Source organism: Oryctolagus cuniculus, chromosome 1 (assembly GCF_964237555.1).
Source record: "Oryctolagus cuniculus chromosome 1, mOryCun1.1, whole genome shotgun sequence".
Taxonomy (NCBI): domain Eukaryota; kingdom Metazoa; phylum Chordata; class Mammalia; order Lagomorpha; family Leporidae; genus Oryctolagus; species Oryctolagus cuniculus.
Genome location: NC_091432.1, coordinates 158,517,439 through 158,541,204, shown reverse-complemented (window position 1 = coordinate 158,541,204; position 23,766 = coordinate 158,517,439). Strand labels below are relative to the sequence as shown.

The window sequence follows — 23,766 nt, the reverse complement described above, 5'->3', positions numbered from 1 at the left end:
TTATTTGAAAGCCAGAGTTACAAAGAAGGAGAGGCAGAGAGACGAGATCTTCCATCACCTGGTTTACTTTCTAAATGGGCATAATGGCAAGGGCTGGGCCAAGCCAAAGCCAGGAGCCAGGATCTTCATCCTGGTCTCCTACATGGGTGTAGGTGCACAAGCACTTGGGTCATCTTCCACTGCTTTCCCAGGTGCATCAGCAGGCAGTTTGATCAGAAGTGGAGCAGCCAGGACTCAAACCAGAACCCAGATGAGATGCTGGTGCTGCAGGTGGCAGCTTTTACCTGCTAAGTCACAGCACCAGTAATCTTTTAAGGCAGGGAAGAGAGCCAATTTTATTGTGTTTAAAGATTTTTCTGGCAATACTAACTTAGCAACGTACATATTACTAGTTCTACCAATTATAATAAACTCTTTAAAACTCAAAAGGTAGTAACAACCTTCTAACATAGATTTATTTGTCAGTTGATGTTCACTTCTTAGTTCATAATTTGCTACCATCTACATTTTTTATTTTCAAGTTTGCCTTCTTTATTTTCCCCTTTCATATGATCATCAGGTGTCAAGCAGTCAGTATCTTGTGCTTTATTTAAATAATACCCAGTTTCCGGGTTTCTCAAATGCTGACTGTTGCTTTAAAATATTTCAGGTTCACCTTAAGCTTTGAGGAACACTGATAATTAATTTACCAAATATATGTGCCTAGTTTTCCATTGACCTCATGCCTTAGTGTTCAAAGGATTCCACCTCATACTTAGGTCAGACTGACAAACCTACAGTGTGTTTTCTTCTTTATTCTCTTATGAACAAAAGGACTTGGCTTCTTTTCTTAAATGTCTACAAAGCACCTTTTCAACTCCATGAACTGATCAAACAACTTATATAGAAAAACATGAACGCACATACAACTGAATATGACTTTAAATAGCCATCTTTTCCCATTGTAATCCATAAGTCGTACTCTGGAAATTCATATTCATTAAATAAAAGTTAAAAAAAATTGCCATCTTTTCTAGGAAATTTTATCTCCATCTGAGACATTTTATTTATTTTGGCTCACATATAACATATAAGAAAACTTAGCTGACGAACTGATATACTTCCCAACTATATTACGTGGTTATAAAGGACAGTAACACAGAGCCTAACTGGGATGAGATTCTGATGCTACAAGTAACTGAACCAGAATCAGCTTGATCAAGAAATCTGGGATCTTTCCCTCTGAAAGAGATTCAAAGAAATGTTCCATTTGCCCACTAAGAATAAATTCCATATGCTTTGGTTTCCAAGAGATTAGACTAAAACATTTTGGGTTGACTTCTTTTTCAGTGACTCATAGTCCACACCAAATTTGGAACTTTTTTCAACCTATATGTCTTTTTCTTTCTCTTTCTGAACTCTCTAAAATCAGTTTACAACTGTGAAAAGGGAGAAAAGCATTAACTCCTTCAGCTTTCCAGTAAACTGAAAGGCCAGCCATAGGACCTGCAACAGTGGATTAAGTGTTTTTCTAAAACCCTGCCACAAACTTTTAAAGCTCTTTTAGGGTGGGCATTTGGCTTTGCGTTTAAGACATCACATCTTTTATCAGAGTGCCTGGGTACAAGTCCTGGCTCCAGCTACTGACTCAAGTTTCCTGCTAATGCAGACCACGGGAAATAGTAGTGATGGCACAAGTATTTGGGTTTCTGCCACCCAAGCGGGAGACCTGGATTGAGTACGTGGCTCCAGTGTTCAGCCCAACCTGGACTGGACGTGTGCAGGCATTTGGGGAGTGAATCAACGACGGAAATGTGTCTCTGTGTGTGTTTATCTGCTTGTTGAACCAAAAAACAAACCACAGAAAAACTAACTTCCTTTTAAATGTGTTATCAGGGGAAAGATTACAATACCCAACACATAGGAAGAAGGGCAATCCCTAGTAGTCCACAGCACTGTGGCGGGGTGACTCTTGTTCACAATAAGCTACTGTATACTTTACGAACAAACAGCAAAGAGGAGCTTGAAGGCTCTAAATGTTAAGTAATGACAAGGAGAGGGAAACATTGGTTACTCTAATTTAATCAGTGTGCAGTGAATTCATGTACCCAATGATCACACTATGACCGTAAGTATATACAATTAAACTAACAACCTAAAACAAGAAAACAGCACAATGTTTTGACTCACAAAGTTTTGCTTTGGCAAGACATGGCTGGAATGTGATTGTAAAGGGCCAGTTTTACCTTGCACTGTTATCCAAACACAGGTATTCCCGTGGGTCAGCAGCACTCGAGTTGGTTGTTTTGACACCTTTGTCAATAAATAAGCCAGCCTGGGAAATACAATAATACACTGAAATGAATGGGAGTACCCAGGAATATCTGCAGATATAATGATTCATAAAATTGTTAGTTTATCATTTCTACCCAAAAAGGTGGTAGAAGGAAGACAAATGGTAAGCAAAGGGACTGAGACAAACAGCTATTTTCCTGATGTTTTTATAATCCCACTCAGTCATTCAACACATACTTATTTAGTGCCTACTATGTAGTAGTCATCCAGTGCTCTACATCAATTAACAGAGAAACATGATCCTTGCCATTGCCAATACAACAACTAGTGGGAAGACACCCAATTAAGTAGGCAATCACAACCCAGCACTAGAAGCCTATGAGAAAGGACACCTGATGCTTTGGCAGCATGATGCTCTGTTCCTGGGAGAGAGCAAGAGGAGTCAAGGAATGTCTCCTAGCAGAAGTGACCAAGGCCTACACTTGAATGATGGGGAGGCATTCACCAGCAAATGGATGGTTAGAGGCACAGGGCAGCAGAAGGGTGGGAAGCAGCTGAAGAAACCAGAGAAAAGTACTCCAAGGAATACTCTGGAGCTGAGAGGGAGCACAGACCCCAAGCATGAAACACTAGATGTACGGAGGGAGGAAAAGTAAGGAAGAAGGATAAAGAGGAACAAAAGACACAGTGCACAGGGCTGACATAGTACCAGAGTAAAGGTGGCGGGAATGTAACAGAGGCATCCTAACAAACTGGATTTTAGGAAGAAATGAAAAAACACAGTAGCTACAAGACAGATCATGGATTGAAAAGGAGCCAAGGGGTGGAGGGGTAGGAAGGAGGCAGGAGGTGGTTTCAGTAACCAGAAGAAAATAAAGGTTACCTGGACTTATGGGAGAAGCAACAGAGGAAATTAGACAAAGTGAGAATTCCTTATGAGCTACAATGGATTATCATTTAATAATAAAATGTCTGGCCATGAGGGAAGAGGGCGCAAGGAAAGCACATATATTTTTGGCTTGGGTAACCAGGTGACTAGCAGTTTTCACTCACTGAAACAGACATACATGAATAGGTCTGGGCCTAAAAATAAGTTATAAAAATAGTTTTGAGTACATTTTATTTATGTGCCCATGAGACATTCAAATGGTACTCAGAAGGCAGTCAGGTAAACATGACGGACCTGGACTGGAACAGGTTTGAGAAGCATCAGCAATTGAAAGGATCGTGTGTGTGTGTGTGTGTGTGTGTGAATTAACATAGGCGTGCACAGATTATGAGTGACCCAGGAGGGAGCCTTTCTTTTTAAAGGCTCCGAGAGTTCAATTTTCTTTAGCTCTAAAGTATTATCCTGCACAGTCATTCCCAAATTAAAACCTAGTTTTCTACCCCATTATTTAGATATAATAATCTTACAACTCAGAGTAGATTATTACATGTCTTCATGGTACAAGACATTAAAAAATTAATTAGAACAAAATGCATTTTATGCCACTTATAATCCGAAAAAAAGTGAGGATTTCTGCTGTGAAATGCCTCTGTATGTAGTTACTAGCCTCTTCAACTGTTCTGCTCACAAAAATCACATGCTTCATCAAGTTATTCAAAGCTCTTTAAATCATAGTACACGTAAGTGTTAAAGGTTCCTCTGAGTACCAAAGATGGAAAGCATTAAGAGAACCTTGATGCCAGTCGCATCAGGGTAAAGAATCCAGGCACCAAGCTGCTGCTGTGAACAGCAGGTTACGCCACCCCTTGCGAAAGTGGCCTCCCATATCAGAGTGCTGGTTCTCTTCTGATCCAGCTCCTTACTAATGCCTCTGGGAAGGCAACAGAAGCTGGCCCAAGTACTCAGACCACTCATACCCACTTGGGAGACCCCAGTGGGATTCCTGGCTGCTGCCATTGGCCTGGCCCAGCCCCAACTACTGAAGCCATTTGGGGAATAAACCAGCAGATAGAAGATCTCTGTCTCTCCTCTCTCTGTCAAATACAAATTTCAAATAAATACATTTTTAGAAAAAGAAAAGAAGAATCCAGGCATTATATATAATGAAAATATCAAAGTCCCTGGGTATACAAAGCAAATCAAATGTATTTAACCCCAGGGAACTGGGGAGTCAGTGTCAAATATAGAAACTGGAGCCTCTAAAATGGCCTTTAGGTTACTTGATCTCTCATTTAAAATTAGTTAAAATATTCCTAAACAATATTTCACTATTAACGTTTATTAGTATTAAGTGTCTTAAAGGACATTCAACCAGCACTGTGACTACAGATAAGAAAGAACGGGTTTCCTATCCTCCAAGAGCCTAACAGCAAATGTGTACACCCCTAGAAACATGTCCAGATGCTGCAGACTGGCAAGGTGAGCGAGAGGGCAGAGGGAAGCAGCAGGGACAATATGAGGACCTATGCATCGAGTCCACTGCATACCTCAGACATGTGTGCACATATGCTGGGCATGCCTGTATATAAACAGAAAGCTGCATAGGCATCAGAAACAGAACAGTGGAGGTGTCTGCTAACTCTCTCTTTTTTTTTTTTAAGATTTATTTATTTATTTGAAAGGCAGAGTCACAGAGAAGCAGAGGCAGCCAGAGAGAGAGAGGTCTTCCATCTGCTGGTCCACTCCCCAGATGGCCACAATGGCCAGAGCCAGGCAGATCAGGAGCCAGGAGCTTCTTCCGGGTCTCCCACGTGGGTGCAGGGGCCCAAGCACTTGGGCCATCTTCCACTGCTTTCCCAGGCCACAGCAGAGAGCTGTATTGGAAGTGGAACAGCTGAGACTTAAACTGGCACCCATATGAGATAGGGGATGCGGGCACTGTAGGTGGCGGCTTTACCCGCTAAGCCTTAGCACCGGCCCCGATGTCTGCTATTTCTCATCACAAACTACTTTCTCTGACAAGTTCTACCAAAACCTGACATTGCTCAGTTGTAATCTACTATCGTGTGAAGAGTCCTCCAAAAAGGATGTGTTGGAAACTTAATCCCTAAGTCGACAGTGACCCCATTGGAAGATGTTTAGGTTGTGAGGAGTCTACCCTGATGAATGAGTTCATGCAGATTATAAAAGGCTTCGGGCTGCAAGTGTGATCTCTTGCTCTCTGCAGCCCTCTCTTTGTCCTTCTGACATGAGATGACACAGCATACAGGATGATGCAACAAGAAGGCCCTTGCTACAGGCCAAACCCTGGGTCTTAGACTCCATGGCCTCCAAAACCATGAGCCAAATGAACCTCTGTCCACTATGAATTACCCAGTGTGTGGTGTTCTGTTGTAACAGCACAAACTGGACTAAGACGTAATCACAATACTCATCTTGACCACTGTAAGTGATATGCACTGATTGTTAAGGCTCAGGAACCTACCTTAAAGCTCGAATGGACCCTGTTGTTATAAAATATACCCAATGGAGTGAGCTCTGGTTTTGCAAAAAGCTGTAATCCACTCGATTCCCCAGTAGGTTCCTTGTGAAATAAATACCATATTCCAGCATCCTGTAATTGAAAGAGTAGAATCATTAAAAGCACTGTTTCATGAAGCCACTCTATGAATCATCCTTAGAAATCTAGCTGCCGTGCGAGTTCATTTAGTCTTTTGAACATGAGTTGTGTCAGCTTCAGAACCGACTATAAAAGTTGCCCACACACCTAGCATCCTCAAAGTGATTATTTCATGCATTTTTTTTCAAAAAGATTTTGAAAATTTTGCATGCAGGATTGGACAAAAGATAGAAATAACTGGCTAGTAGCAAAATATACTTTCAAAACAACTTTCCTATCCCTATCTACTTTAAAATGTGGCGCCGAATTCAAACCAAGTCAGCCTTCCATGTGACCAGCACACTACTGCGTTTAAGCAATACGGTTTCTTCTGTTTACCTCCAAACCTGATCAATAGATGAGTCATGCCTATTAAACAGCCATCTGCCAACACGCAGAGCTCACTGACTTCTTTCAAACCACTCCAATGCCCTTCCTGTCCCGAGGCAAATTTTTGCCAAAGGAAAAAAAAAAAACCACCACATGCATGAATCAGGATGCTGTCTTAGTCTGGCCCCTGTCTGTTCAATGTCACTATTACTGACCATTAACAGGAAGGAACAGAACAGTTTAAATTTCTCTGACACTCAAAATGAGACATAAAAATGGATATAACAGCCCTTAATTCCTGTGACAATTTTTTACTTTACAATTAAATTAAAATCAGCCCAGTACGAAAAACCACTGTACAAGACTTTGATTAAACAGGTTGTTGACTCTTCAACACATAGTGGAAAAAAGGAGAAACTCATCCATATACCGCACACGTTCATTTAGTGCCCACTATGGGCCAGGTATACAGTCAGACTACTCTCATAGTCCACTGGAAAATACAAAGATAAGCGCTCTATTGGTTGTAACAAAGAGTCCTTTCTGGAGTAGAGAGGAGAGATGAACTGTGGGAAGCATATTTACCTACACCCCAAAATGAAGGCCATGTTTAACATTTTTCCTTGATAAAAGTTTACAAATGGGTCTTAATAAAATGAAGTGCTCTTTAAAACGTTGGCCACCTTCACACTTTTGGACACGAAATAGACTACTCAACACAGAATCAAAGGGTCAGCAAGACGGTTCCACGCCCTCTCCCTGTACACTGAGGGCACAGGGCAGACCCTTCCAGGATGCAGTGGAGTTTGGGGAGGGCATAGGAGGGTAGCCACTGTTCCCTGCTAAACACAGTGGTGTCAACACAAGCAAAGGGAGCTTTGTCCAAGGCAGTGGAAAGGTACAATGAAGAAATCGTTTGATTTACTTTGGAAGGAAAACCCCCACCAAACATTAGCTTTACTGGAACCGTTCTTCCAGAGAGAAAAAAGAAAGGAGTCTCTCTGTAGCCAGCAATAAGCGATGGGCATCTCTGGGGACAAGTGGCTCAAGTGCCACAAAACCAGAGGGAACAGAAAGCCCTTCCACAAAACGTGGAAGTACAAGCTGGGAAGCCCAGCTGCCACCACTAGGACTGGCCCCTCACATACACATGGTCCATGCACACAGAGGGGACACGAAGTCTCGCCGAGGTTGCCCACGGAGAACTCCTGGAGCTCGGAGAAAACATGCAGAACAAGGATCACCCACATTGTCTAACTGCATCCAATACCCCAGCCCTGGCGAAGAGCTGCTTGGTGCCCCCCGACCGCACACTGTACAGGCAGTGGCACAAACCCCACCGCACGCTGCCCCGGGGCCACTGGCAGAGGCCACGTGACTCTCAAGGAGGAAGAGATTTTAAACAGAAAAGGATCAAGGGAAATAAGAAGAAAGGAAGAAGAATGCCAGAATCAGCAGCCTTGAGGAGACGCAGTCCTAGCAGGGCAAGCTGGAGTGAAATGAGGGAGAAGCAGAGACGCTTTCTTTTCTCCACATGAGCCCTGTTAAGGCCATCTGGCACCCTCATCTGACGTTTTTCATGGACTTTTTACAGCTTAATTTAATCACCAGCACCTGACTTCTAAACAAGCAAGGAATCTTTGTTGACTTGTAACACAGATCAGAAGATGGGACCAGTAAGACTGCACATCAGCCTGTCTACGTTTATCCAAAATCTCACTTTCCAACTAGAAACTCAGCACAAGCGCCACTCAAGATCAACAAATATTTGATGGAAAATGAATGAATGAAAACCTGAAATAATCAGGTGTCCAGGTCTCTTCTCTGTCAAGTAAGAATCTTCAAGTAAAAAGAATATGTTTAAGAAATATCACAACTGTGCGGTCAACTCACACCCAATAGTGTCTGTATTCTGGTATCTTAAAGAAATACACCTTCAGCCAATCTTTTACTTTGTCCTAGGAAATAATACTAGGCATATCTTTCCTTTTTAAATTTTGAAATAGCTTAGATACATAGATATTAATATTTAGTTACTCTTACAATGTCCTTATTTTTGTACTCTAGTTTTTAACAGTTATTACTTTAATAGTGTAAGGTCTTAAACAATTCAATTATATTATAAATTAGCAACTTTAAATTACACTCAAGTATGAATGTAAATTTCTTCAGATTTATCTGGGGAACACGTCTACTATCCAAAATTAAATCATGTGTTATCTTAAAAATTATTTTCGTGTGTGTGTGTGCGTGCGCGCGCATGTGTGTGTGTGTGTACTAACAGGGCTGAGGAACCTGTTTTTTTCTTCCAAGACCCATTTGGATATTTACAACATAATTTGCAGGCCATACAAAATTATCAACTGGGGCCGGCGCTGCGGCTCACTAGGCTAATCCTCCGCCTGCGGCGCCGGCACACAGGGTTCTAGTCCCGGTCGGGGCGCCGGATTCTGTCCCGGTTACCCCTCTTCCAGGCCAGCTCTCTGCTGTGGCCCGGGAAGGCAGAGGAGGATGGCCCAAGTCCTTGGGCCCTGCACCTGCATGGGAGACCAAGAGGAAGTGGCTCCCGGCTTCGGATCGGAGCAGCGCGCCGGCCATAGTGGCCATTTGAGGGGTGAACCTATGGAAAGGAAGACCTTTCTCTCTGTCTCTCTCACTGTCTAACTCTGCCTGTCAAAAAAAAAAAAAATATATATATATATATCAAATTAAAAACTAGCCTGCTGTAGATTTACTGAGTTTTGAGGCCCACCTATGACTGCCTTGGCAGAGCCAGACCAAATGACTTCTCAGGTCTTTTTAGGCCCACGGACTGGACATTCTCCACCCTTGTCTTAAACAATTCAATCACATTTTTAACTTGTGGTATGTAGTTGGGGTTGGCTGCTTAAGTAAAAGATGAAATCCCGAAGTGCAGATGACCCTGTGTTTAACAAAAGGATGTGCCCCTTAATCAGCGTAGCAGTTATCATAGTATTCTACACAATAATCCATTACCATAAAGAAAAGCTAAGGCTTTGTTCTCAAACACTAGAAACTGAAATGATCACTTGACAACACACAACTATAAGAAGCCAGAAAGACTGTACATAACACACTAAAAGTGCACCCCCAGAGAGGACATAATCTTGAAAGCAGCTCACCTCTTTCCTCCGTTTAGCATCTGTCTTACTAGACTCATGGACATCTCAAGCACATCCTGCTCTGAGCTAAACAAGCAGTACTAGAAGGAATGTCATACGTGGGTCCCTTGGCACACCTGACATCACATCCACATATACCAGAGCATTTTTAAACATGAATAACACACACACACACACACACACACACACACACAATCAACAAACATTCAAATAGTACTTACCTGTGAGCCTGCAGCTGCATTATTAATCAGATTATTATTGGGGTGAGCAATCCAGAAAGTTGACACAGCCCTGCAAGGTGATTTAAACATTCTTCATGAGAAATCCTGCCCACTAAAATCCTCCCCTAAAACACCTACCCCGAAAGTCAACGGCCTTGATCATCGCACATGAGTGTTTCCCTCTGCCCAGTTACTCACATACAGTCAGTAGCAGGTACAGGGACATAATTCCCAAACACTTTATCCCGCATGGCAGTGCACATGGAGTTGTTCCTATCAGTGGGGAGGAGAGTTCCTGGCTTGGTGAGGAGTCCCAGATTGTGAAACAGAGTATTTCTCTGTTCAACACCATCTTCCAGAAAGAAACAATGACCCAGTGTGTCAAATCCAATGGTGTCTTTTATCTGCAGAAATACATGTGGACAATGTCACTGGTAACAAGATTAACTGTGAATTACAGGACAAGTGCTATTCAGTATAGCATGCTCAGTAGATATGCAAAGTGAAGTTTTAATTTTAGCGGAACAAGCAAAGTCGAACAGCAAGTTGTATTTACTCTAAAAGGTTAATTTGAGTGAATATAAAAGCAGCTTCCTTCTGAAGAAAAGCAGAATTCTCAGTCACAGAAAGATAGAGAAAGGCATGTGGGCAAACAGTTTACTTCTACAAAACTGAGAAGTCAAGAGATGTAAGGAGCATCAGTGCACGGGGAGGCTACTTACTAGCAAGCCATTGGTCCCATGCACAGTGATGCACCTGGAGAAGCTGTGATGGATAGACAGACCGTCCACAAACGTCGTGGGTCTGTAGCCCCCTTTGTAGTCCACATCTCCACACAGGTGGAAGTGGAGAGGATACCGCCCCAGCTGCTGCTGACCCATGTGCTTCAATTCCACATAAGAAAGGTGGACCGAAGTAAAATTCTTCCTTATCTATAAGACAGAGTAACCAAAATCAAGCTGACACTTTTCAGAACAAAAAAAGTAACAAAAATTTCTATTTTATCAGAAGATATCTGAAGGAAAGTGCAGATTAAAACATGCCCCTTTTTTTGCATCCTGTTTTTCTGGATTCCCAAGTTAATAATTTAGCAAATGCTTCTGTACACAGCAAATGCTTTACAGAGTCCTAAAAATAGCCTCCAATTAGGAATAAAAGTAAACATTATCAGGAAACCTGCAAAAAATGACTTCTGCACACCTGTCTTGATTTGTTGAAATATTTTGGTCATTCTAAATTTCTTTTTTTTATGATTTATTTTATTTATTTGGAAGAGTTACAGAGAGAAGTAGAAACCAAGGGAGAAAGAGGTCTTCCATCTACTGGTTCACTCCCCAAATGGCCACAATGGCCAGAGCTGAGCTGATCAGAGGCCAGGAGCCAGGAGCTTCTTCCAGCTCTCTCACATGGGTACAAGGGCCCAAGAACTTATGCCACCCTCCACTGCTTTCTCAGGTGCATTAGCAGGGAACTGGATCAGAAGTGGAGCAGCCAGAACTTGAACTGGTGCCCATATGGGATGCTGGCGCTGCAATATGGGACTTTAACCTTCTGCACCACAGCGCTGGCCCGGGTCATGCTCAATTTCATCTTGCTCTTTCATTTCTATAACTTCCATCACAGTGTGATAGAACTTTCTTCCAAATCTTCCCACAATGCTTCACCACATGATATTGTTTATGTTCTTTTCTAAAATTCCTCTAAAATTCGAAGTTTGAACACTCTCAATATTTTTAAAAAATGGATTTTCAGTAGTTTTACTAAAAACAAAGGCATGACAGTCTACCTAATGCACAAAAAAAATCATTTTAAAACACATGTACCCAAAATGCAAGACCAGAAGCCCAACCTATTTATATACAGAATCCTGACTTCCATAACTGCTCCATATTTTTACACATAAATTCTGCACACAAAATATATTTTCACAGGAACATACTTTATATGCGCATACTTCTACTGCTTACCCTTTAGTAATATCATGTTTTTAAAAAAATCAGTTGATTCAGAAATTGCATGCATAGATATGAAGATCACTTAGATTGTTATTTTGTTTTGTCTTTTTGGTTTTCTAGAACTGGTGCTTCCCAATATATTGATTTAATTCTCCATAAAACAATTCATTTTTTTAAAAAAAAGTTTTATTTTTTATTTGAAAGGCAGTTACAGAGAGAGAGAGGGAGAGATCTTCCATCCGTTGGCTCACTCCCTTAACATCTTCAAAGGCTGCAGGGATGTCAGGCAGAACCCAGGAACTGCATCCAGGTCTCCCACATGGGTGGAAGAGGCCCAAGTAGTTTGGCCATTTTCTGCTGCTTTCCCAGCCACATTAGCAGAGAGCTAGATCAAAAGTGGAACAGCCGGGACTCAAACTGGTGCCCATATGGGATGCCATAGCACTTAACCTGCTATGCCACAGCACTGGCCTCAGAAAAACTCTTAAATTGTTGAACTAAGTAAATAAATGACTTTCTCTTTCAGTTTATAAGACTTCCTTATCATTTGAAAGAGACATAAAATATGATTCATTTTTAATATCCATATACATCTCACGCCAAAACTTTAGTTTCCTTAATCATGTATTAAGGAGCAGTCATTTGGTGTAAACAGTTAAGACACTGCTTGGGTATTCCTTATCCCCTATCAGAGTACATGGGTTGAAATCCCAGCTCCACCATCAATTCCTGCTTCCTGCTAATGTTCACTCTGGCAGTCATCAGCTGATGGCTCAAGTGCTTGGGTCACTGCCACAACATAGGAGACCCATATAATTTCTAGCTCCCAGCTTCAGTCTGGTCAAGTCCCAGCTGATGTGGGCATTTTGGGGAGTGAACCAGAGGATACAAGAATTCACTCTCTCCTCTCTCTCACTCTGCATTTCAAATAAATAAAATAAAATGTTAAAGAAGCAAAACCTGTATTTAGCAACCAGGATTTCAAAGCAATCATCAAATCCTTTCACCTACCATGACATGTCCCCCAAAGGTATCATAATCAAAGAACTGGCACTGGTTTTCTGCGTAGCACGAATCCTCCATCTCTCCTTGGATCACAACATTTCGGGTGAGAATTCCAACCTCAGCTCTCATGTCTACACCATCTATGATCTCACCCATGTGCAGGAACTGAGGGATTTCTGATTGATAGGAGCAAGAGGAAAAGAGTATTAGAACAAAGGAAACATGAGACTTACTTGAAAAAGATACTTCTCTTCTTTCTATAGCCCCAAGACATCGGTGACAATTTATCATCTGTTCTTTGATATCTCAGAATCCCAGAAAACAGGAATTGAAGGGATGATCTTGATTACCTTATCCATCCACCCACCCCATGCCTACAGCTTCACCACCAACTGTGCTGCCAACTCTCAAACCAGGACTGACACAGAATTTGCCTCTTCCTGAATAGCTCAATCCTCCTTCAACCAGCACTAATGATCTGGCATCTGTCTAAAAATCCAAAATCTTTCTCTCTAGTTCCTGTCCGTTTATTCTTGTTCTATTCTCCCCACACCTTTGAAGAACTAAATGAATGGCAAGTCCAAAAAAATCAAATGGTTTTGATAATGTTTCTAACATGCAGTCAGATTGCTTGCATTCACTAAAATCATCTGCATTTGGACAGTAACAGTACAGAAATTACCATCGTTTCTTTCCCACTTCTTATTTTATATTATTTAGCATTCCTTGAAACTCCCATCTTTCCTGGAAATTTAGAAGCACTTTAATCATGAGCTTTTTCTCTGATGTTCATGTTAGATACGGTCAGGAAGGAAAAGGACAAATAACCCATGGGCTGTAAGTTCATGGAATTCATTATCATACAGAATTGTTAGCGAAAGTGAGAATTAGAAAAAAAAAAGGATTAATGCCAGATGGTGTCAGTCTGGGGGGTTTTGTTCTTGCTGAGGTTTTTGTTGTTTTGTTCATGCTCTGTATCAGCAAGGAGGAAAAATCAATGCTGAACAACCCTGAATAATCACAGAGAAAAAGTGTCAAGTAAGCCAAGCACCCTAGGTTTTCCGAAGCAGAAAATGTTCCCTTACACTTCAAATCTCTAAATTACTAAAAAAAAAAAAAAAAAAAAAAAAAAAAGTGGGCACTTAGCGAACAGTTACTATAAATGCTGTCATTTTATGCCACACAAGTATAATCTTGAGTACAGAAGCAAGGACAGCAATATAATGAGTGGAATACACAAGGAATCCCATAGCTAAAGCAATGTCCAAGCATCTGCTTACATCAGGCTCTGCGTACGTACCTGGTAAATGCCAGTAACTCTTTCCACACACAGCAACAGTAAGAATCTCTTTTGTATTGCCCTCCGTCAAAAAATTATCATTCAAGATTACAGTATGTAACAGGAGGCTAAGACTCTACACACAGCTTTCTTCATAATCCACATTTTCCAGGAGCTTTTGGAAGCACCCTTATATAGTCTTATGAAAATACCTATTTGGTTTCATTTTAAGTATTAGTGAAATCAACTTTTTGCCAACCAAGTAGACACTTAAAAATCATTGAATTTTTTAATCCTAGTTAAGGAAGACTCTGTTTTAAAAATAGATGTAGTTGACAGTTAAGTTTATTATTACCTAACAATAGAAAATTAATAAGAAAGAAACAGGAAAGGACCTTGGGAAATCAATTCATCTAGACTGTATCTTTCTTTTTTTTTTTAAGAAAACTCAGGAACAGAAACACTGCTTTGCCTGCTACCTATCATTAACAGCAATAATACTGCTAAATAGCTACTTTTCTCTGGAATCTAGTGTTCAATGAACTCTACTAAGATCTTCAATATGGACGATGGTGTTAGTGGTGGTGGAGACGATGGGAGGTGGTGGTGGGAATAGTAATGATGATCATGATGGTGATGGCAGTGGTGGTAATGACAGTGATTAAGATGATGATGGTGGTGAAGAACGGGAGGAAAAAAGACAAGAATCCTATCCCTTGAAAACTCTGTGTTTCCCAAAAAGTACTCAGAACAATTGGGTACCTTTCACTTTGACTTGAAAGCGACTGCACTCGGGACAGGGCAGAAGAGTGAACTCTTCAGCCTGGTACATAGAATAGTCTGTGCTTGCAACCACAATCTGGTCTCCAGGTTTCCAGCTACTAACATCATCCAACAGATGAAGCTTCACTCCATCCGCAACCTCTACCCGGAAACCTGAAAGAGAAACACCTACAGCAAAAAAGAACAGAAAAAAAGATGCATTAACAGGACTTTAAAAAAAAAAAATCCACTCACTGATTCAAAACTCAAAATTTAAGATCAATACTATTCAGCAAATGTTTACAAATGTTAATCATGTGCCAGTCCCTCTGAAGATATGAATGATAAAATCACTAACATGTACATCCCTGTTTTCAGGGGAAGAAAGTCCCATGAACCCCCATTCAAGATGAAACAAGACATCACTTTAAGTAAAGATCCTCATTTCAAAATCTCTTGTGCATTTCAACTCAGTGCTAAAACTATTACTGTCCCCGAACCATCTTACTCTGTAAGAACATATCACATTCAAGCGTTCTGTGGCCAAGCTCAGAATAGTCTGTAACAAATACGGAGTGTTGCAATTTGATCCAAACACAGGACAGGAACTAGGACATAGGCAACCTCAATATTAAGAATGAAAGTCTGAGGCCGGCGCCGCGGCTCACTAGGCTAATCCTCCGCCTTGCGGCACCAGCACATCAGGTTCTAGTCCCGGTCAGGGCACCAGATTCTGTCCCGGTTGCCCCTCTTCCAGGCCAGCTCTCTGCTGTGGCCAGGGAGTGCAGTGGAGGATGGCCCAAGTGCTTGGGCCCTGCACCCCATGGGAGACCAGGAGAAGCACCTGGTTCCTGCCATCGGATCAGCGCGGTGCGCTGGCCGCGGCGGCCATTGGAGGGTGAACCAACGGCAAAGGAAGACCTTTCTCTCTGTTTCTCTCTCTCACTGTCCACTCTGCCTGTCAAAAAAAAAAAAAAAAAAAAAAAAAAAAAAAGAATGAAAGTCTGTCTCAGGAAATCCCTTACTTTTGTGCCTTTGTTCATGCTTTCTTCTTTCCTTTTTTCTTACCTCACAAAAAGAAATTTGTCATAATTCCAGAGACTGGGAAGTCTAAAAATCAAGGCACCCACAAAGTCCGTGTGCAGTGAAGACCTGTTTTCTTATAAATGGCACCTGCACTCTTGGTTCTTACATGGTGGGAAGGCAAAGTCATGCTTTCTTCTTTACCTAGAATGTCATGCACGTATTTACCAACTAAGATACTGTCTACCTTAGTTTACAACTGTCAGAGGAATCTTTAAAGACTTCCCAAACATACTTACTGGAAGCAACCTGCCTTCAGTTCTTCATGCTATTATTCTGGTATGATTCCTATCTTTTCCTAGGAGTCACATCACTGAAGCCAGCAGTGTTCACTACTGTGCACAGATACACAGATATCTGCTGAATGGATGAGCAGGACCTGTGTGATCTGCACTATGACCTGAGGTCACCTGATGGGGCCCCAGTCCAACTAAGTTCCTTTTCTCGGACTATGTAAATTATGGGATGTAGTGACTGCTAACAACTGATTGCTCCTAATATGCTCTGCAGCTCAAAATGGGCTCTCAATTAGGCAGATAGGAACTGAAAAGCTGACTCAACTTCTCTGTAATTCACATGGTTTTTGACACAGCCAGTGTAGAAGCATTTCCCATCTCTACGATACTCATGACATGTGTAGAAGATATCATGAGCTAAAAGCAGATTTTATGAAAACACATATGAATTAGAAAAGCTGCTTCTTAACATTATTGAGGCCGGCACCGCGGCTCACTAGGCTAATCCTCTGCCTTGCGGTGCCGGCATACCAGGTTCTAGTCCCGGTCGGGGCGCCGGATTCTGTCCCGGTTGCCCCTCTTCCAGGCCAGCTCTCTGCTGTGGCCAGGGAGTGCAGTGGAGGATGGCCCAAGTGCTTGGGCCCTGCACCCCATGGGAGACCAGGAGAAACACCTGGCTCCTGCCTTCGGATCAGCGCGATGCGCCGGCCGCAGCACGCCAGCCGCAGCGGCCATTGGAGGGTGAACCAACGGCAAAGGAAGACCTTTCTCTCTGTCTCTCTCTCTCACTGTCCACCCTGCCTGTCAAAAAACAAACAAAAAGAAAAAAAAAGAAAACCCCACATTTCAGATACTTGTTTAATAAATATCTACACTTCTCCATAATCTTTCTAATTAACAGCACACTGCCCTAGGACTACTTTTTAAGATGCTTACTCTAAGGGAAAAAGACATGAGTGAAGAAACACATTTCCTTATGTTAGAGGAATCAAAAGCAGGGGAATTCAAGCAAGGAATAAGAGAGATCTGCTCAGTCTTGATAAAACCTGACCTGAGAAAATCTTGGATTCTGTTTAGACTCTATCCTGCTTTTCTACTTCTGCAAAGTATACACCAAACGTATGTGGCTTTACTTTTTTTAATGTTCTTGGCAACCAGTCCCTAAAGCCTATAACAGAATTGTATCCAAATAAGGCCGGCGCCGCGGCTCACTAGGTTAATCCTCCGCCTAGCAGCGCCGGCACACTGGGTTCTAGTCCCGGTCGGGGCGCCGGATTCTGTCCCGGTTGCCCCTCTTCCAGGCCATCTCTGCTGTGGCCAGGGAGTGCAGTGGAGGATGGCCCAAGTCCTTGGGCCCTGCACCCACATGGGAGACCAGGAGAAGTACCTGGCTCCTGCCATCGGATCAGCGCGGTGCACCGGCCACAGTGCGCCGGCCGCGGCGGCCATTGCAGGGTGAACCAATGGCAAAGGAAGACCTTTCTCTCTGTCTCTCTCTCTCACTGTCCACTCTGCCTGTCCAAAAAAAAAAAAGAAAAAAAAAAAAGAATTGTATCCAAATAGTAATATTAATAACACTAGCAACTGTAACAATGGTTAACAGTGGTTGGGACTTCCCATGTATAATAACCTTTAATCAAAACAACTGTGAGAAAAGTTGATTACTTATTAGAAGAAGGCAAAAGTTCAGAGAGTTTGAAAAATAGCTAAAAAAAAAATAAAAAAGTAGTCTGTGCCTTACAAATATAAGACTTTAAAAATAATAAATGGTAGAGCCTACAACTGAATGTTATCAATTTTCAGAGCTCATTTTCTTAATCTCTATTTTTAATGCCTTCCCAAGAACCAAAACAGGCAGGTCAGGAACCAAGATAGGAGCCAGCATTGTGACATAGCGGGAAAACCCACTGCCTGCAACAGCATCCCATTTGAGCCGGTGCCAGTTCAAGTCCCAGCTGCTCCACTTCTGACTCAGCTCGCTGCTATGGCCTGGGAAAGCAGTGGAAGATGGCCCAAGTGCTTGGGCCCCTGCACGTATTTGGGAGACCCAGAGGAAGCTCCTGCTTCCTGGCACTGCAGCCACTTAAGGAGTGAGGCAGCAGATGGAGACTCCTCTCTGTCTCTCCCTCTCTTTCTAACTCTTTCAAATAGATTTAAAAAAAAAAGAACAAAGACAATGAAAAACCTCACTTGAGTAACAACAAGCACTACTCCAATTTCAGGTTTGTACCAAAAGAAGCAAAATCCTCTTAAAGGAGACAACTAAAGCATACTGTTTTCTTTTTTCATGTAAAATGTCAACAATGCTCTAAAAATAAAAATGACTACTAGATAAACAAGTTTTGATTTCAAAGATCACTGATTTTGTCTCTTTCTGTTAAAAAGTCTGAAGATCAGATGGGAAAGATTTGTACTATTCCCTAATCGCTCATTTTTTTTTTTTTTTTGGCTTTATAAGAAAATCTTGCCTAAGATGACTTCCCATTAGCACTACTAAACTGGGAGGATGAAAGGAAATAAGTTCATTCTCCCTGCTTCCTGGAGAACTTCCACCCCTTCCAGAAAGGAAGAGTCACAGAGGACACTGGGCACAAGACAACAGCCAATGACAGAGAGCTGGCGCAGACTCCCTTCCAGAAATGAGCAGTCGTCAGCAGCGCTGAAATGAAGACAACATTTCCCACAAAGGAAACATGAACTGCCCGTCTGTCAATAATTCTCTGCCTGGAACCTCTCTGGAGGCAGGACCAGCGAATCTATTGGAAGGCCCAAACTCCTGGCAACGATTGCTTCTCATACACTAAGGCTATGTGCCAGAGGCAACCGTGGTGTGCTAGGAATGCCAGTTATGCTTCATGCACAAAGCAGGAGCTGGGGTCCAGACTCTTCATCCAGAAACAATACCATTTCCTCACTCCCAAACCCAAAAGGTCACGTGGAAGCAACATTTGCGAACCAGGAACTCCACTGGTTGGCTTGTTTTTACACAAACGACTTTCTCTGTTTAGTCACAAGGATATAAAATATTTTTTTTAATCCAAGATATGTTTACATCACCATTAAAATAGCTAACACTAGGACAGGTGTTTGGTATAGCATTTAAGATGCAACTTGGGACACCAATATCCCATATTAAGGTGCTTGGTTGGAGTCCTGGCTCCTCTGATTGTGATCCAGCTTCCCACTAATGCACACCTGGGGAGGCGGAAGAGAATGGCTCAAGTACAGGTCTCTGCTACCCACGTGGGAAGCTCCTGGCTTCAGTCTGATCCAGCCCTGGCTGTTGTAGGCATCTGGGGAGTGAACTAGGGGATGGAAGAGCTCCGTCTCTCTCTGCCTTTCAAATAAAACTAATACTGGGGCCGGCACTGTGGCGCACTAGGCTAAGCTTCTGCCTGCTGTGCCAGCGTTCCACATGGGCCCCAGTTCATGTCTCAGCTGCTCCTCTTCTGGTCCAACTCTCTGCTTAGGCCTGGGAAAGCAGTAGAAGATGGCCCAAGTACTTGGGTCCTTGCACTCACGTGGATGGCCCAAGTACTTGGGTCCTTGCACCCACGTGGGAGACCAGGAAGAAGCATCTGGCTCCTGGCTTCAGATCGGCTCAGTTCTGGCCGTTGTGGCCACTTGGGGAGTGAACCAGCAGATGGAACACTTTTCTGTCTCTACTTCTCTCTGTCTGTAACTCTACCTCTCAAATAAATAAAATGTTTTAAAGAAACAGCTAATATTTATTGAGTACTTACTATATGTATGCTAAAAACTTCATATTCTTCACATCTGAAGTGCATAGCAGCCCAACTGGTTAGGTCAGTTGATATCAAATCAAGGAAACAAATCCATTTCTATTAGCTAAACACACTTATGACTCAAGAACGAAGCCCAGGTGGGGGTGTTTAAACTAGAAGAACTGGCTTTCTAGTCTAGAAAGGACCCTTGAGTCTATAAGACACAGAAGTTTCAACTCACTGGCAAAGAAATCTTATCAGACTGCCAACTGTTTGAATTGAGACTTTTTTAAAAAAAAAAAAGAAAAATCACAACACTTACCAGTGTCTTTCAAGATTATAAACCATACTTGCCTACCTTCAATCCATTCACTATACGCCGTCACGGAGAACTTCTGCCCATCCACAGTATAAAACTCTCGCTGGGCAAGAGCCTTCCCACCACTGCTATGATTTTCATAGTTTCGCACAGATTCATTGCAAGAAGTACTTCCACCATCAATGACACCAACTAAAGCCCAAGCTTGCCTGGAGGGAAAAACAGCACGTGCATTGGATTACTGGTCAAGGCTCTGACACAAACCCCTCTCACAAATGTGACAGCAGGGTGCTGCTTAAATATTTCATTTCTGCTGATCCTAGGTCTCTTTTTCCAAACATGGTGGCAATTCCAAACCCTCAAATAACTGAGGTCGTAGAAGGAAATACACGGTCTGTACTGTGCTGTAACGAGTGAAGCACCAGTGACTGTGTCTTCAGGTAATCCACGACTTCCTTCGTTAGATGTACCCATCTCACTCACATATCATTCTGACAAAACCACTTAAAGTGGCCATCAGATGCTCTACTTTAAACTATAGCCTCTCTGTTACAAAAATCTATCAAAATTTGTGGGAAAATGGAATTAAAAGGTTTATTTTGGAAATCCATGCATAGTTGTTTAATAATATGCATTCTCCACAAACTTTCTGAAGACCCCTTGTATGTATTAATTTAAATTGTTTGGGGGCCAGCACTGTGGCACAGCAGGTAAAGCTGCTGCCTGCAATGCTGGCAACTCATATGGATGCCAGTTCAAGTCCTGGCTGTTCCACTTCAGTCCAGCTCCCTGCTAATGTGCCTGGGAAAGCAACAGAGGATGGCCCAAGTGCTTGGGCTCCTGCACCCACATGCAAGACCCAGAAGAAGCTCCTGGCTTGGCTCCAGTCTGGCCCAGCCCTTGTCGTTGTTGCCATCTGGGGAGTGAGCCAGTGGATGGAAGATTTCTCTGTCTCTCCCTCTCTCTCTCTACCTCTGCCTTTTGAATAAATAAAATAAATCTTTAAAATAAAATTTTTGTAGCAGGGGCTAACATTATGATACCACTGGTTAAGCCACTTCCTGCATCCCAAACGAGCACTAGTTCAAGCTCTGGCTGCACCACTTCTTATCCAGCTCTCTGTTAATGTGCTTTGGAAAGCAGTGCAAGATGGCCCCCACACCCCTGTGCAAGACTCAGGTGGAGTTAGTTCCACACTCCTGGCTTTGGGCTTACCTAGTCCTGGCTGTTGTCATCATTTGGGGAGTGAAGCAGTGGCTAGAAGATTTTTTCTCTATATCCCCTTCTTTCTCTAACTCTACCTTTCAAATAAATAAATAAATAATTTGCATCAAAGTAAATTCCTTTAATTCCACTTTCCATGACCTTTTCAAAGTACCCCCTCTAGACCCACAGGATAGCAATGAGAATCCCTAAAGGCTAGACCCAGCATTACTATGATTTTAAAGTTCTCAGCTGATGGCCTGACATTTGGCACAGCATTGAAGAGATTGCCTGTGACACCTATACATCCCGTGAGTGTGTGGCGGCCATACTTCCAATTCTGGCTCACTGCTAATGGGAACCCTGGGAGGCAGCAGGTGACGGCTCTAGTACTGGGGTCCCTGAAACCCATGGAGGAGACTCAGATTGAGTTTCCAGCTCCTGGCTTTGGCCTGGTCCATTCCTGGCTGTTGCAGGCATTTGGGGCATGAACCAGCAGATGGTTCATTCTCTGTCTCTCTCTCTGTCTCATTTCTCTGCTTTTCAAATAATTTCTTTTAATTTATTTGACAGGTAGAGTTATAGACAGTGAGAGAGAGAGAGAGAAAGAAAGGTCTTCCTTCCGTTGGTTCACTCCCCAAATGGCCGCTATGGCCGGCGCTGCACCAATCCGAAGCCAGGAGCCAGGTGCTTCCTCCTGGTCTCCCATGCGGGTGCAGGGCCCAAGCACTTGGGCCATCCTCCACTGCCTTCCCGGGCCACAGCAGAGAGCTGGACTGGAAGAGGTGCAACCGGGACTAGAACCTGGCACCCATGTGGGATGCCGGTGCCACAGGCAGAGGATTAACCAAGTGACCCATGACGCCAGCCCCTCAAATAAAATTTTAAACATATTTCTACAGATTGAAAAATAAACAACTTCCCCCAGATAATATGAATATGTAGTCAGACCTGAAAATCACGTGTAAGCATCAGAATGACCAGGAGGAGAGGATGGGTTAAAGCAGGCTGCTGGCCCCACTCTCTGAATGTCAGTGGTGGTACCAGGGAATCTGCATTTCTAAAGAGTTCCCAAAGGATGCTACTGCTGCTGGCCAGGGGAACATACTTTTGAGAACCAGTACTTAGAGATTAGCAGTTAGAGGGATAATTATCAACCTCGATAGCACTGTGATGGTCTGGGGGTTCCAAGCTTTGGGAGCAGACCCCCACCTAAGGTGGGCCCCACCAACAGGAGGTGTTGAACTCTGCAGGTGTGGGGGGAAGGTTGAGAACCACTCAGTTACAGGTTTCTTATGCTTAAAGCTACAGAGTTGCTGTCCAGCAGGCTTTTGGTTTTACATACTACACGTCTATTTGCTGAAAGCAGTATGTTTAAAAACACCATTATGCTTTTGTAATACTAAAAGTCCCAAAGGATTTGCCCAAGCTTGCAGCCTAAATCAAGGAAAATGGAATATAACAAAAAGCCAGAAAATTTGCCTGTAGGCTCCTGGTTCAAAACATGAAAAGAAAAATGTCAACATCCTACTTTACGGGGAAAAAAAAACCCACAACCCACCAAAATTAAATGTAATCTATGCCAGACAGATGGCTGGATATTCACAGACAAAAGTGAACCAAGGCACGCTTACACCCTCATAAATTCCAGAGCCGCCCCTGTGTGGATTAGCTACTTTTTGGCTAACAATGCTCTCTGGCTCTATTCATATCCCTTAATACAGGAGAAAGGATCAAATAAACACCATCTCAATTTATTACCTCCTCTATGAGAGGGGAAATATCAGAGGCTTCCTTTATTTACCAGAACTGCCTCAGCAACTGTAAAACAATGCTCCGTTCTATGGACATTATCTCCAAAACACTCCTACTCCCCTCCTCCACTTCAGGACAATTTCAATGCACTGGAACATTATCTTCAAAGGGGTATGTGTTTATGTACACTGGAGATAATGTCAATGCAATGGAACGCTGGCAAAAGACCACACTCTCAACTCCTGTCACATCAGTGACAATATCTGAAAAGGAATTTAGCAACCAGCAGGGAAAGGAACCAAAAAAGGTCAAAGTATTCACAGCTAATGATCATGCATATCTAGAAACAATAATGGCATGAAATAATAGAAGCCGTAATTCGTAGCATTAATGGATGATAAAACTAAGTATGTCTTTCCCTTTGAAAAAAAAAAAAAAAACTATTTCCATTCCTAGGTTTATAAATTAATAAAAACATCTGCCTTTGTGCATCAAGGGATGGATAAAGGAATATTGAGACAAGCATTTCTTGTAATAGGTCTGGACTGGAAAGCTACTCAGATGTCCACTACTAAGCCGGGGTACAGTCATACAACAGAAAATGAACAGCAATGAAAATGATTCAGCATTCCACAGCACAAAGGGCACTCAGTAACATCACGCTGGCAGAGAAGCCAGACATAAACTGTCTGCTTCCAGTCACATGAAGCTCAAGAACAGGCAACTTGAAACTTCGGTGTTATCCCACAGACTCGGCAAAGTGGTTACCTGTGGGGGGAGCAGAGTGCTTAGTGTTTAGTAAGGGCATCCAGGTGGCTTCTGGACTGCTGACCATGTTCTATTTCTTGACCTGGGTGGTGGCCTCACAGGGATCACGCTGTGACAAATCATTAAGCTCAACATACACTTTTCTCTGTATGTATCAGAT

At 42.6% G+C, this 23,766-nt stretch overlaps 1 protein-coding gene across 6 annotated transcripts in view; it reads right to left on the bottom strand.

Moving 5' to 3' along the window:
- The window catches only part of CEMIP2 (cell migration inducing hyaluronidase 2), an 88,647-nt gene that overhangs the window by 36,253 nt on the left and 28,628 nt on the right, over positions 1 to 23,766 (bottom strand). For all 6 annotated transcript variants that reach the window (XM_008256356.4, XM_070050811.1, XM_070050814.1 and 3 more), the window contains 8 exons: positions 19,920 to 20,089; positions 14,518 to 14,706; positions 12,483 to 12,652; positions 10,239 to 10,448; positions 9,715 to 9,920; positions 9,517 to 9,586; positions 5,649 to 5,777; positions 2,226 to 2,314 (listed from right to left, as the gene is read on the bottom strand). In XM_008256356.4, coding sequence (XP_008254578.2) covers positions 2,226 to 2,314; positions 5,649 to 5,777; positions 9,517 to 9,586; positions 9,715 to 9,920; positions 10,239 to 10,448; positions 12,483 to 12,652; positions 14,518 to 14,706; positions 19,920 to 20,089 — 1,233 coding nt within the window. The remainder of the gene's footprint in view (positions 1 to 2,225; positions 2,315 to 5,648; positions 5,778 to 9,516; positions 9,587 to 9,714; positions 9,921 to 10,238; positions 10,449 to 12,482; positions 12,653 to 14,517; positions 14,707 to 19,919; positions 20,090 to 23,766) is intronic.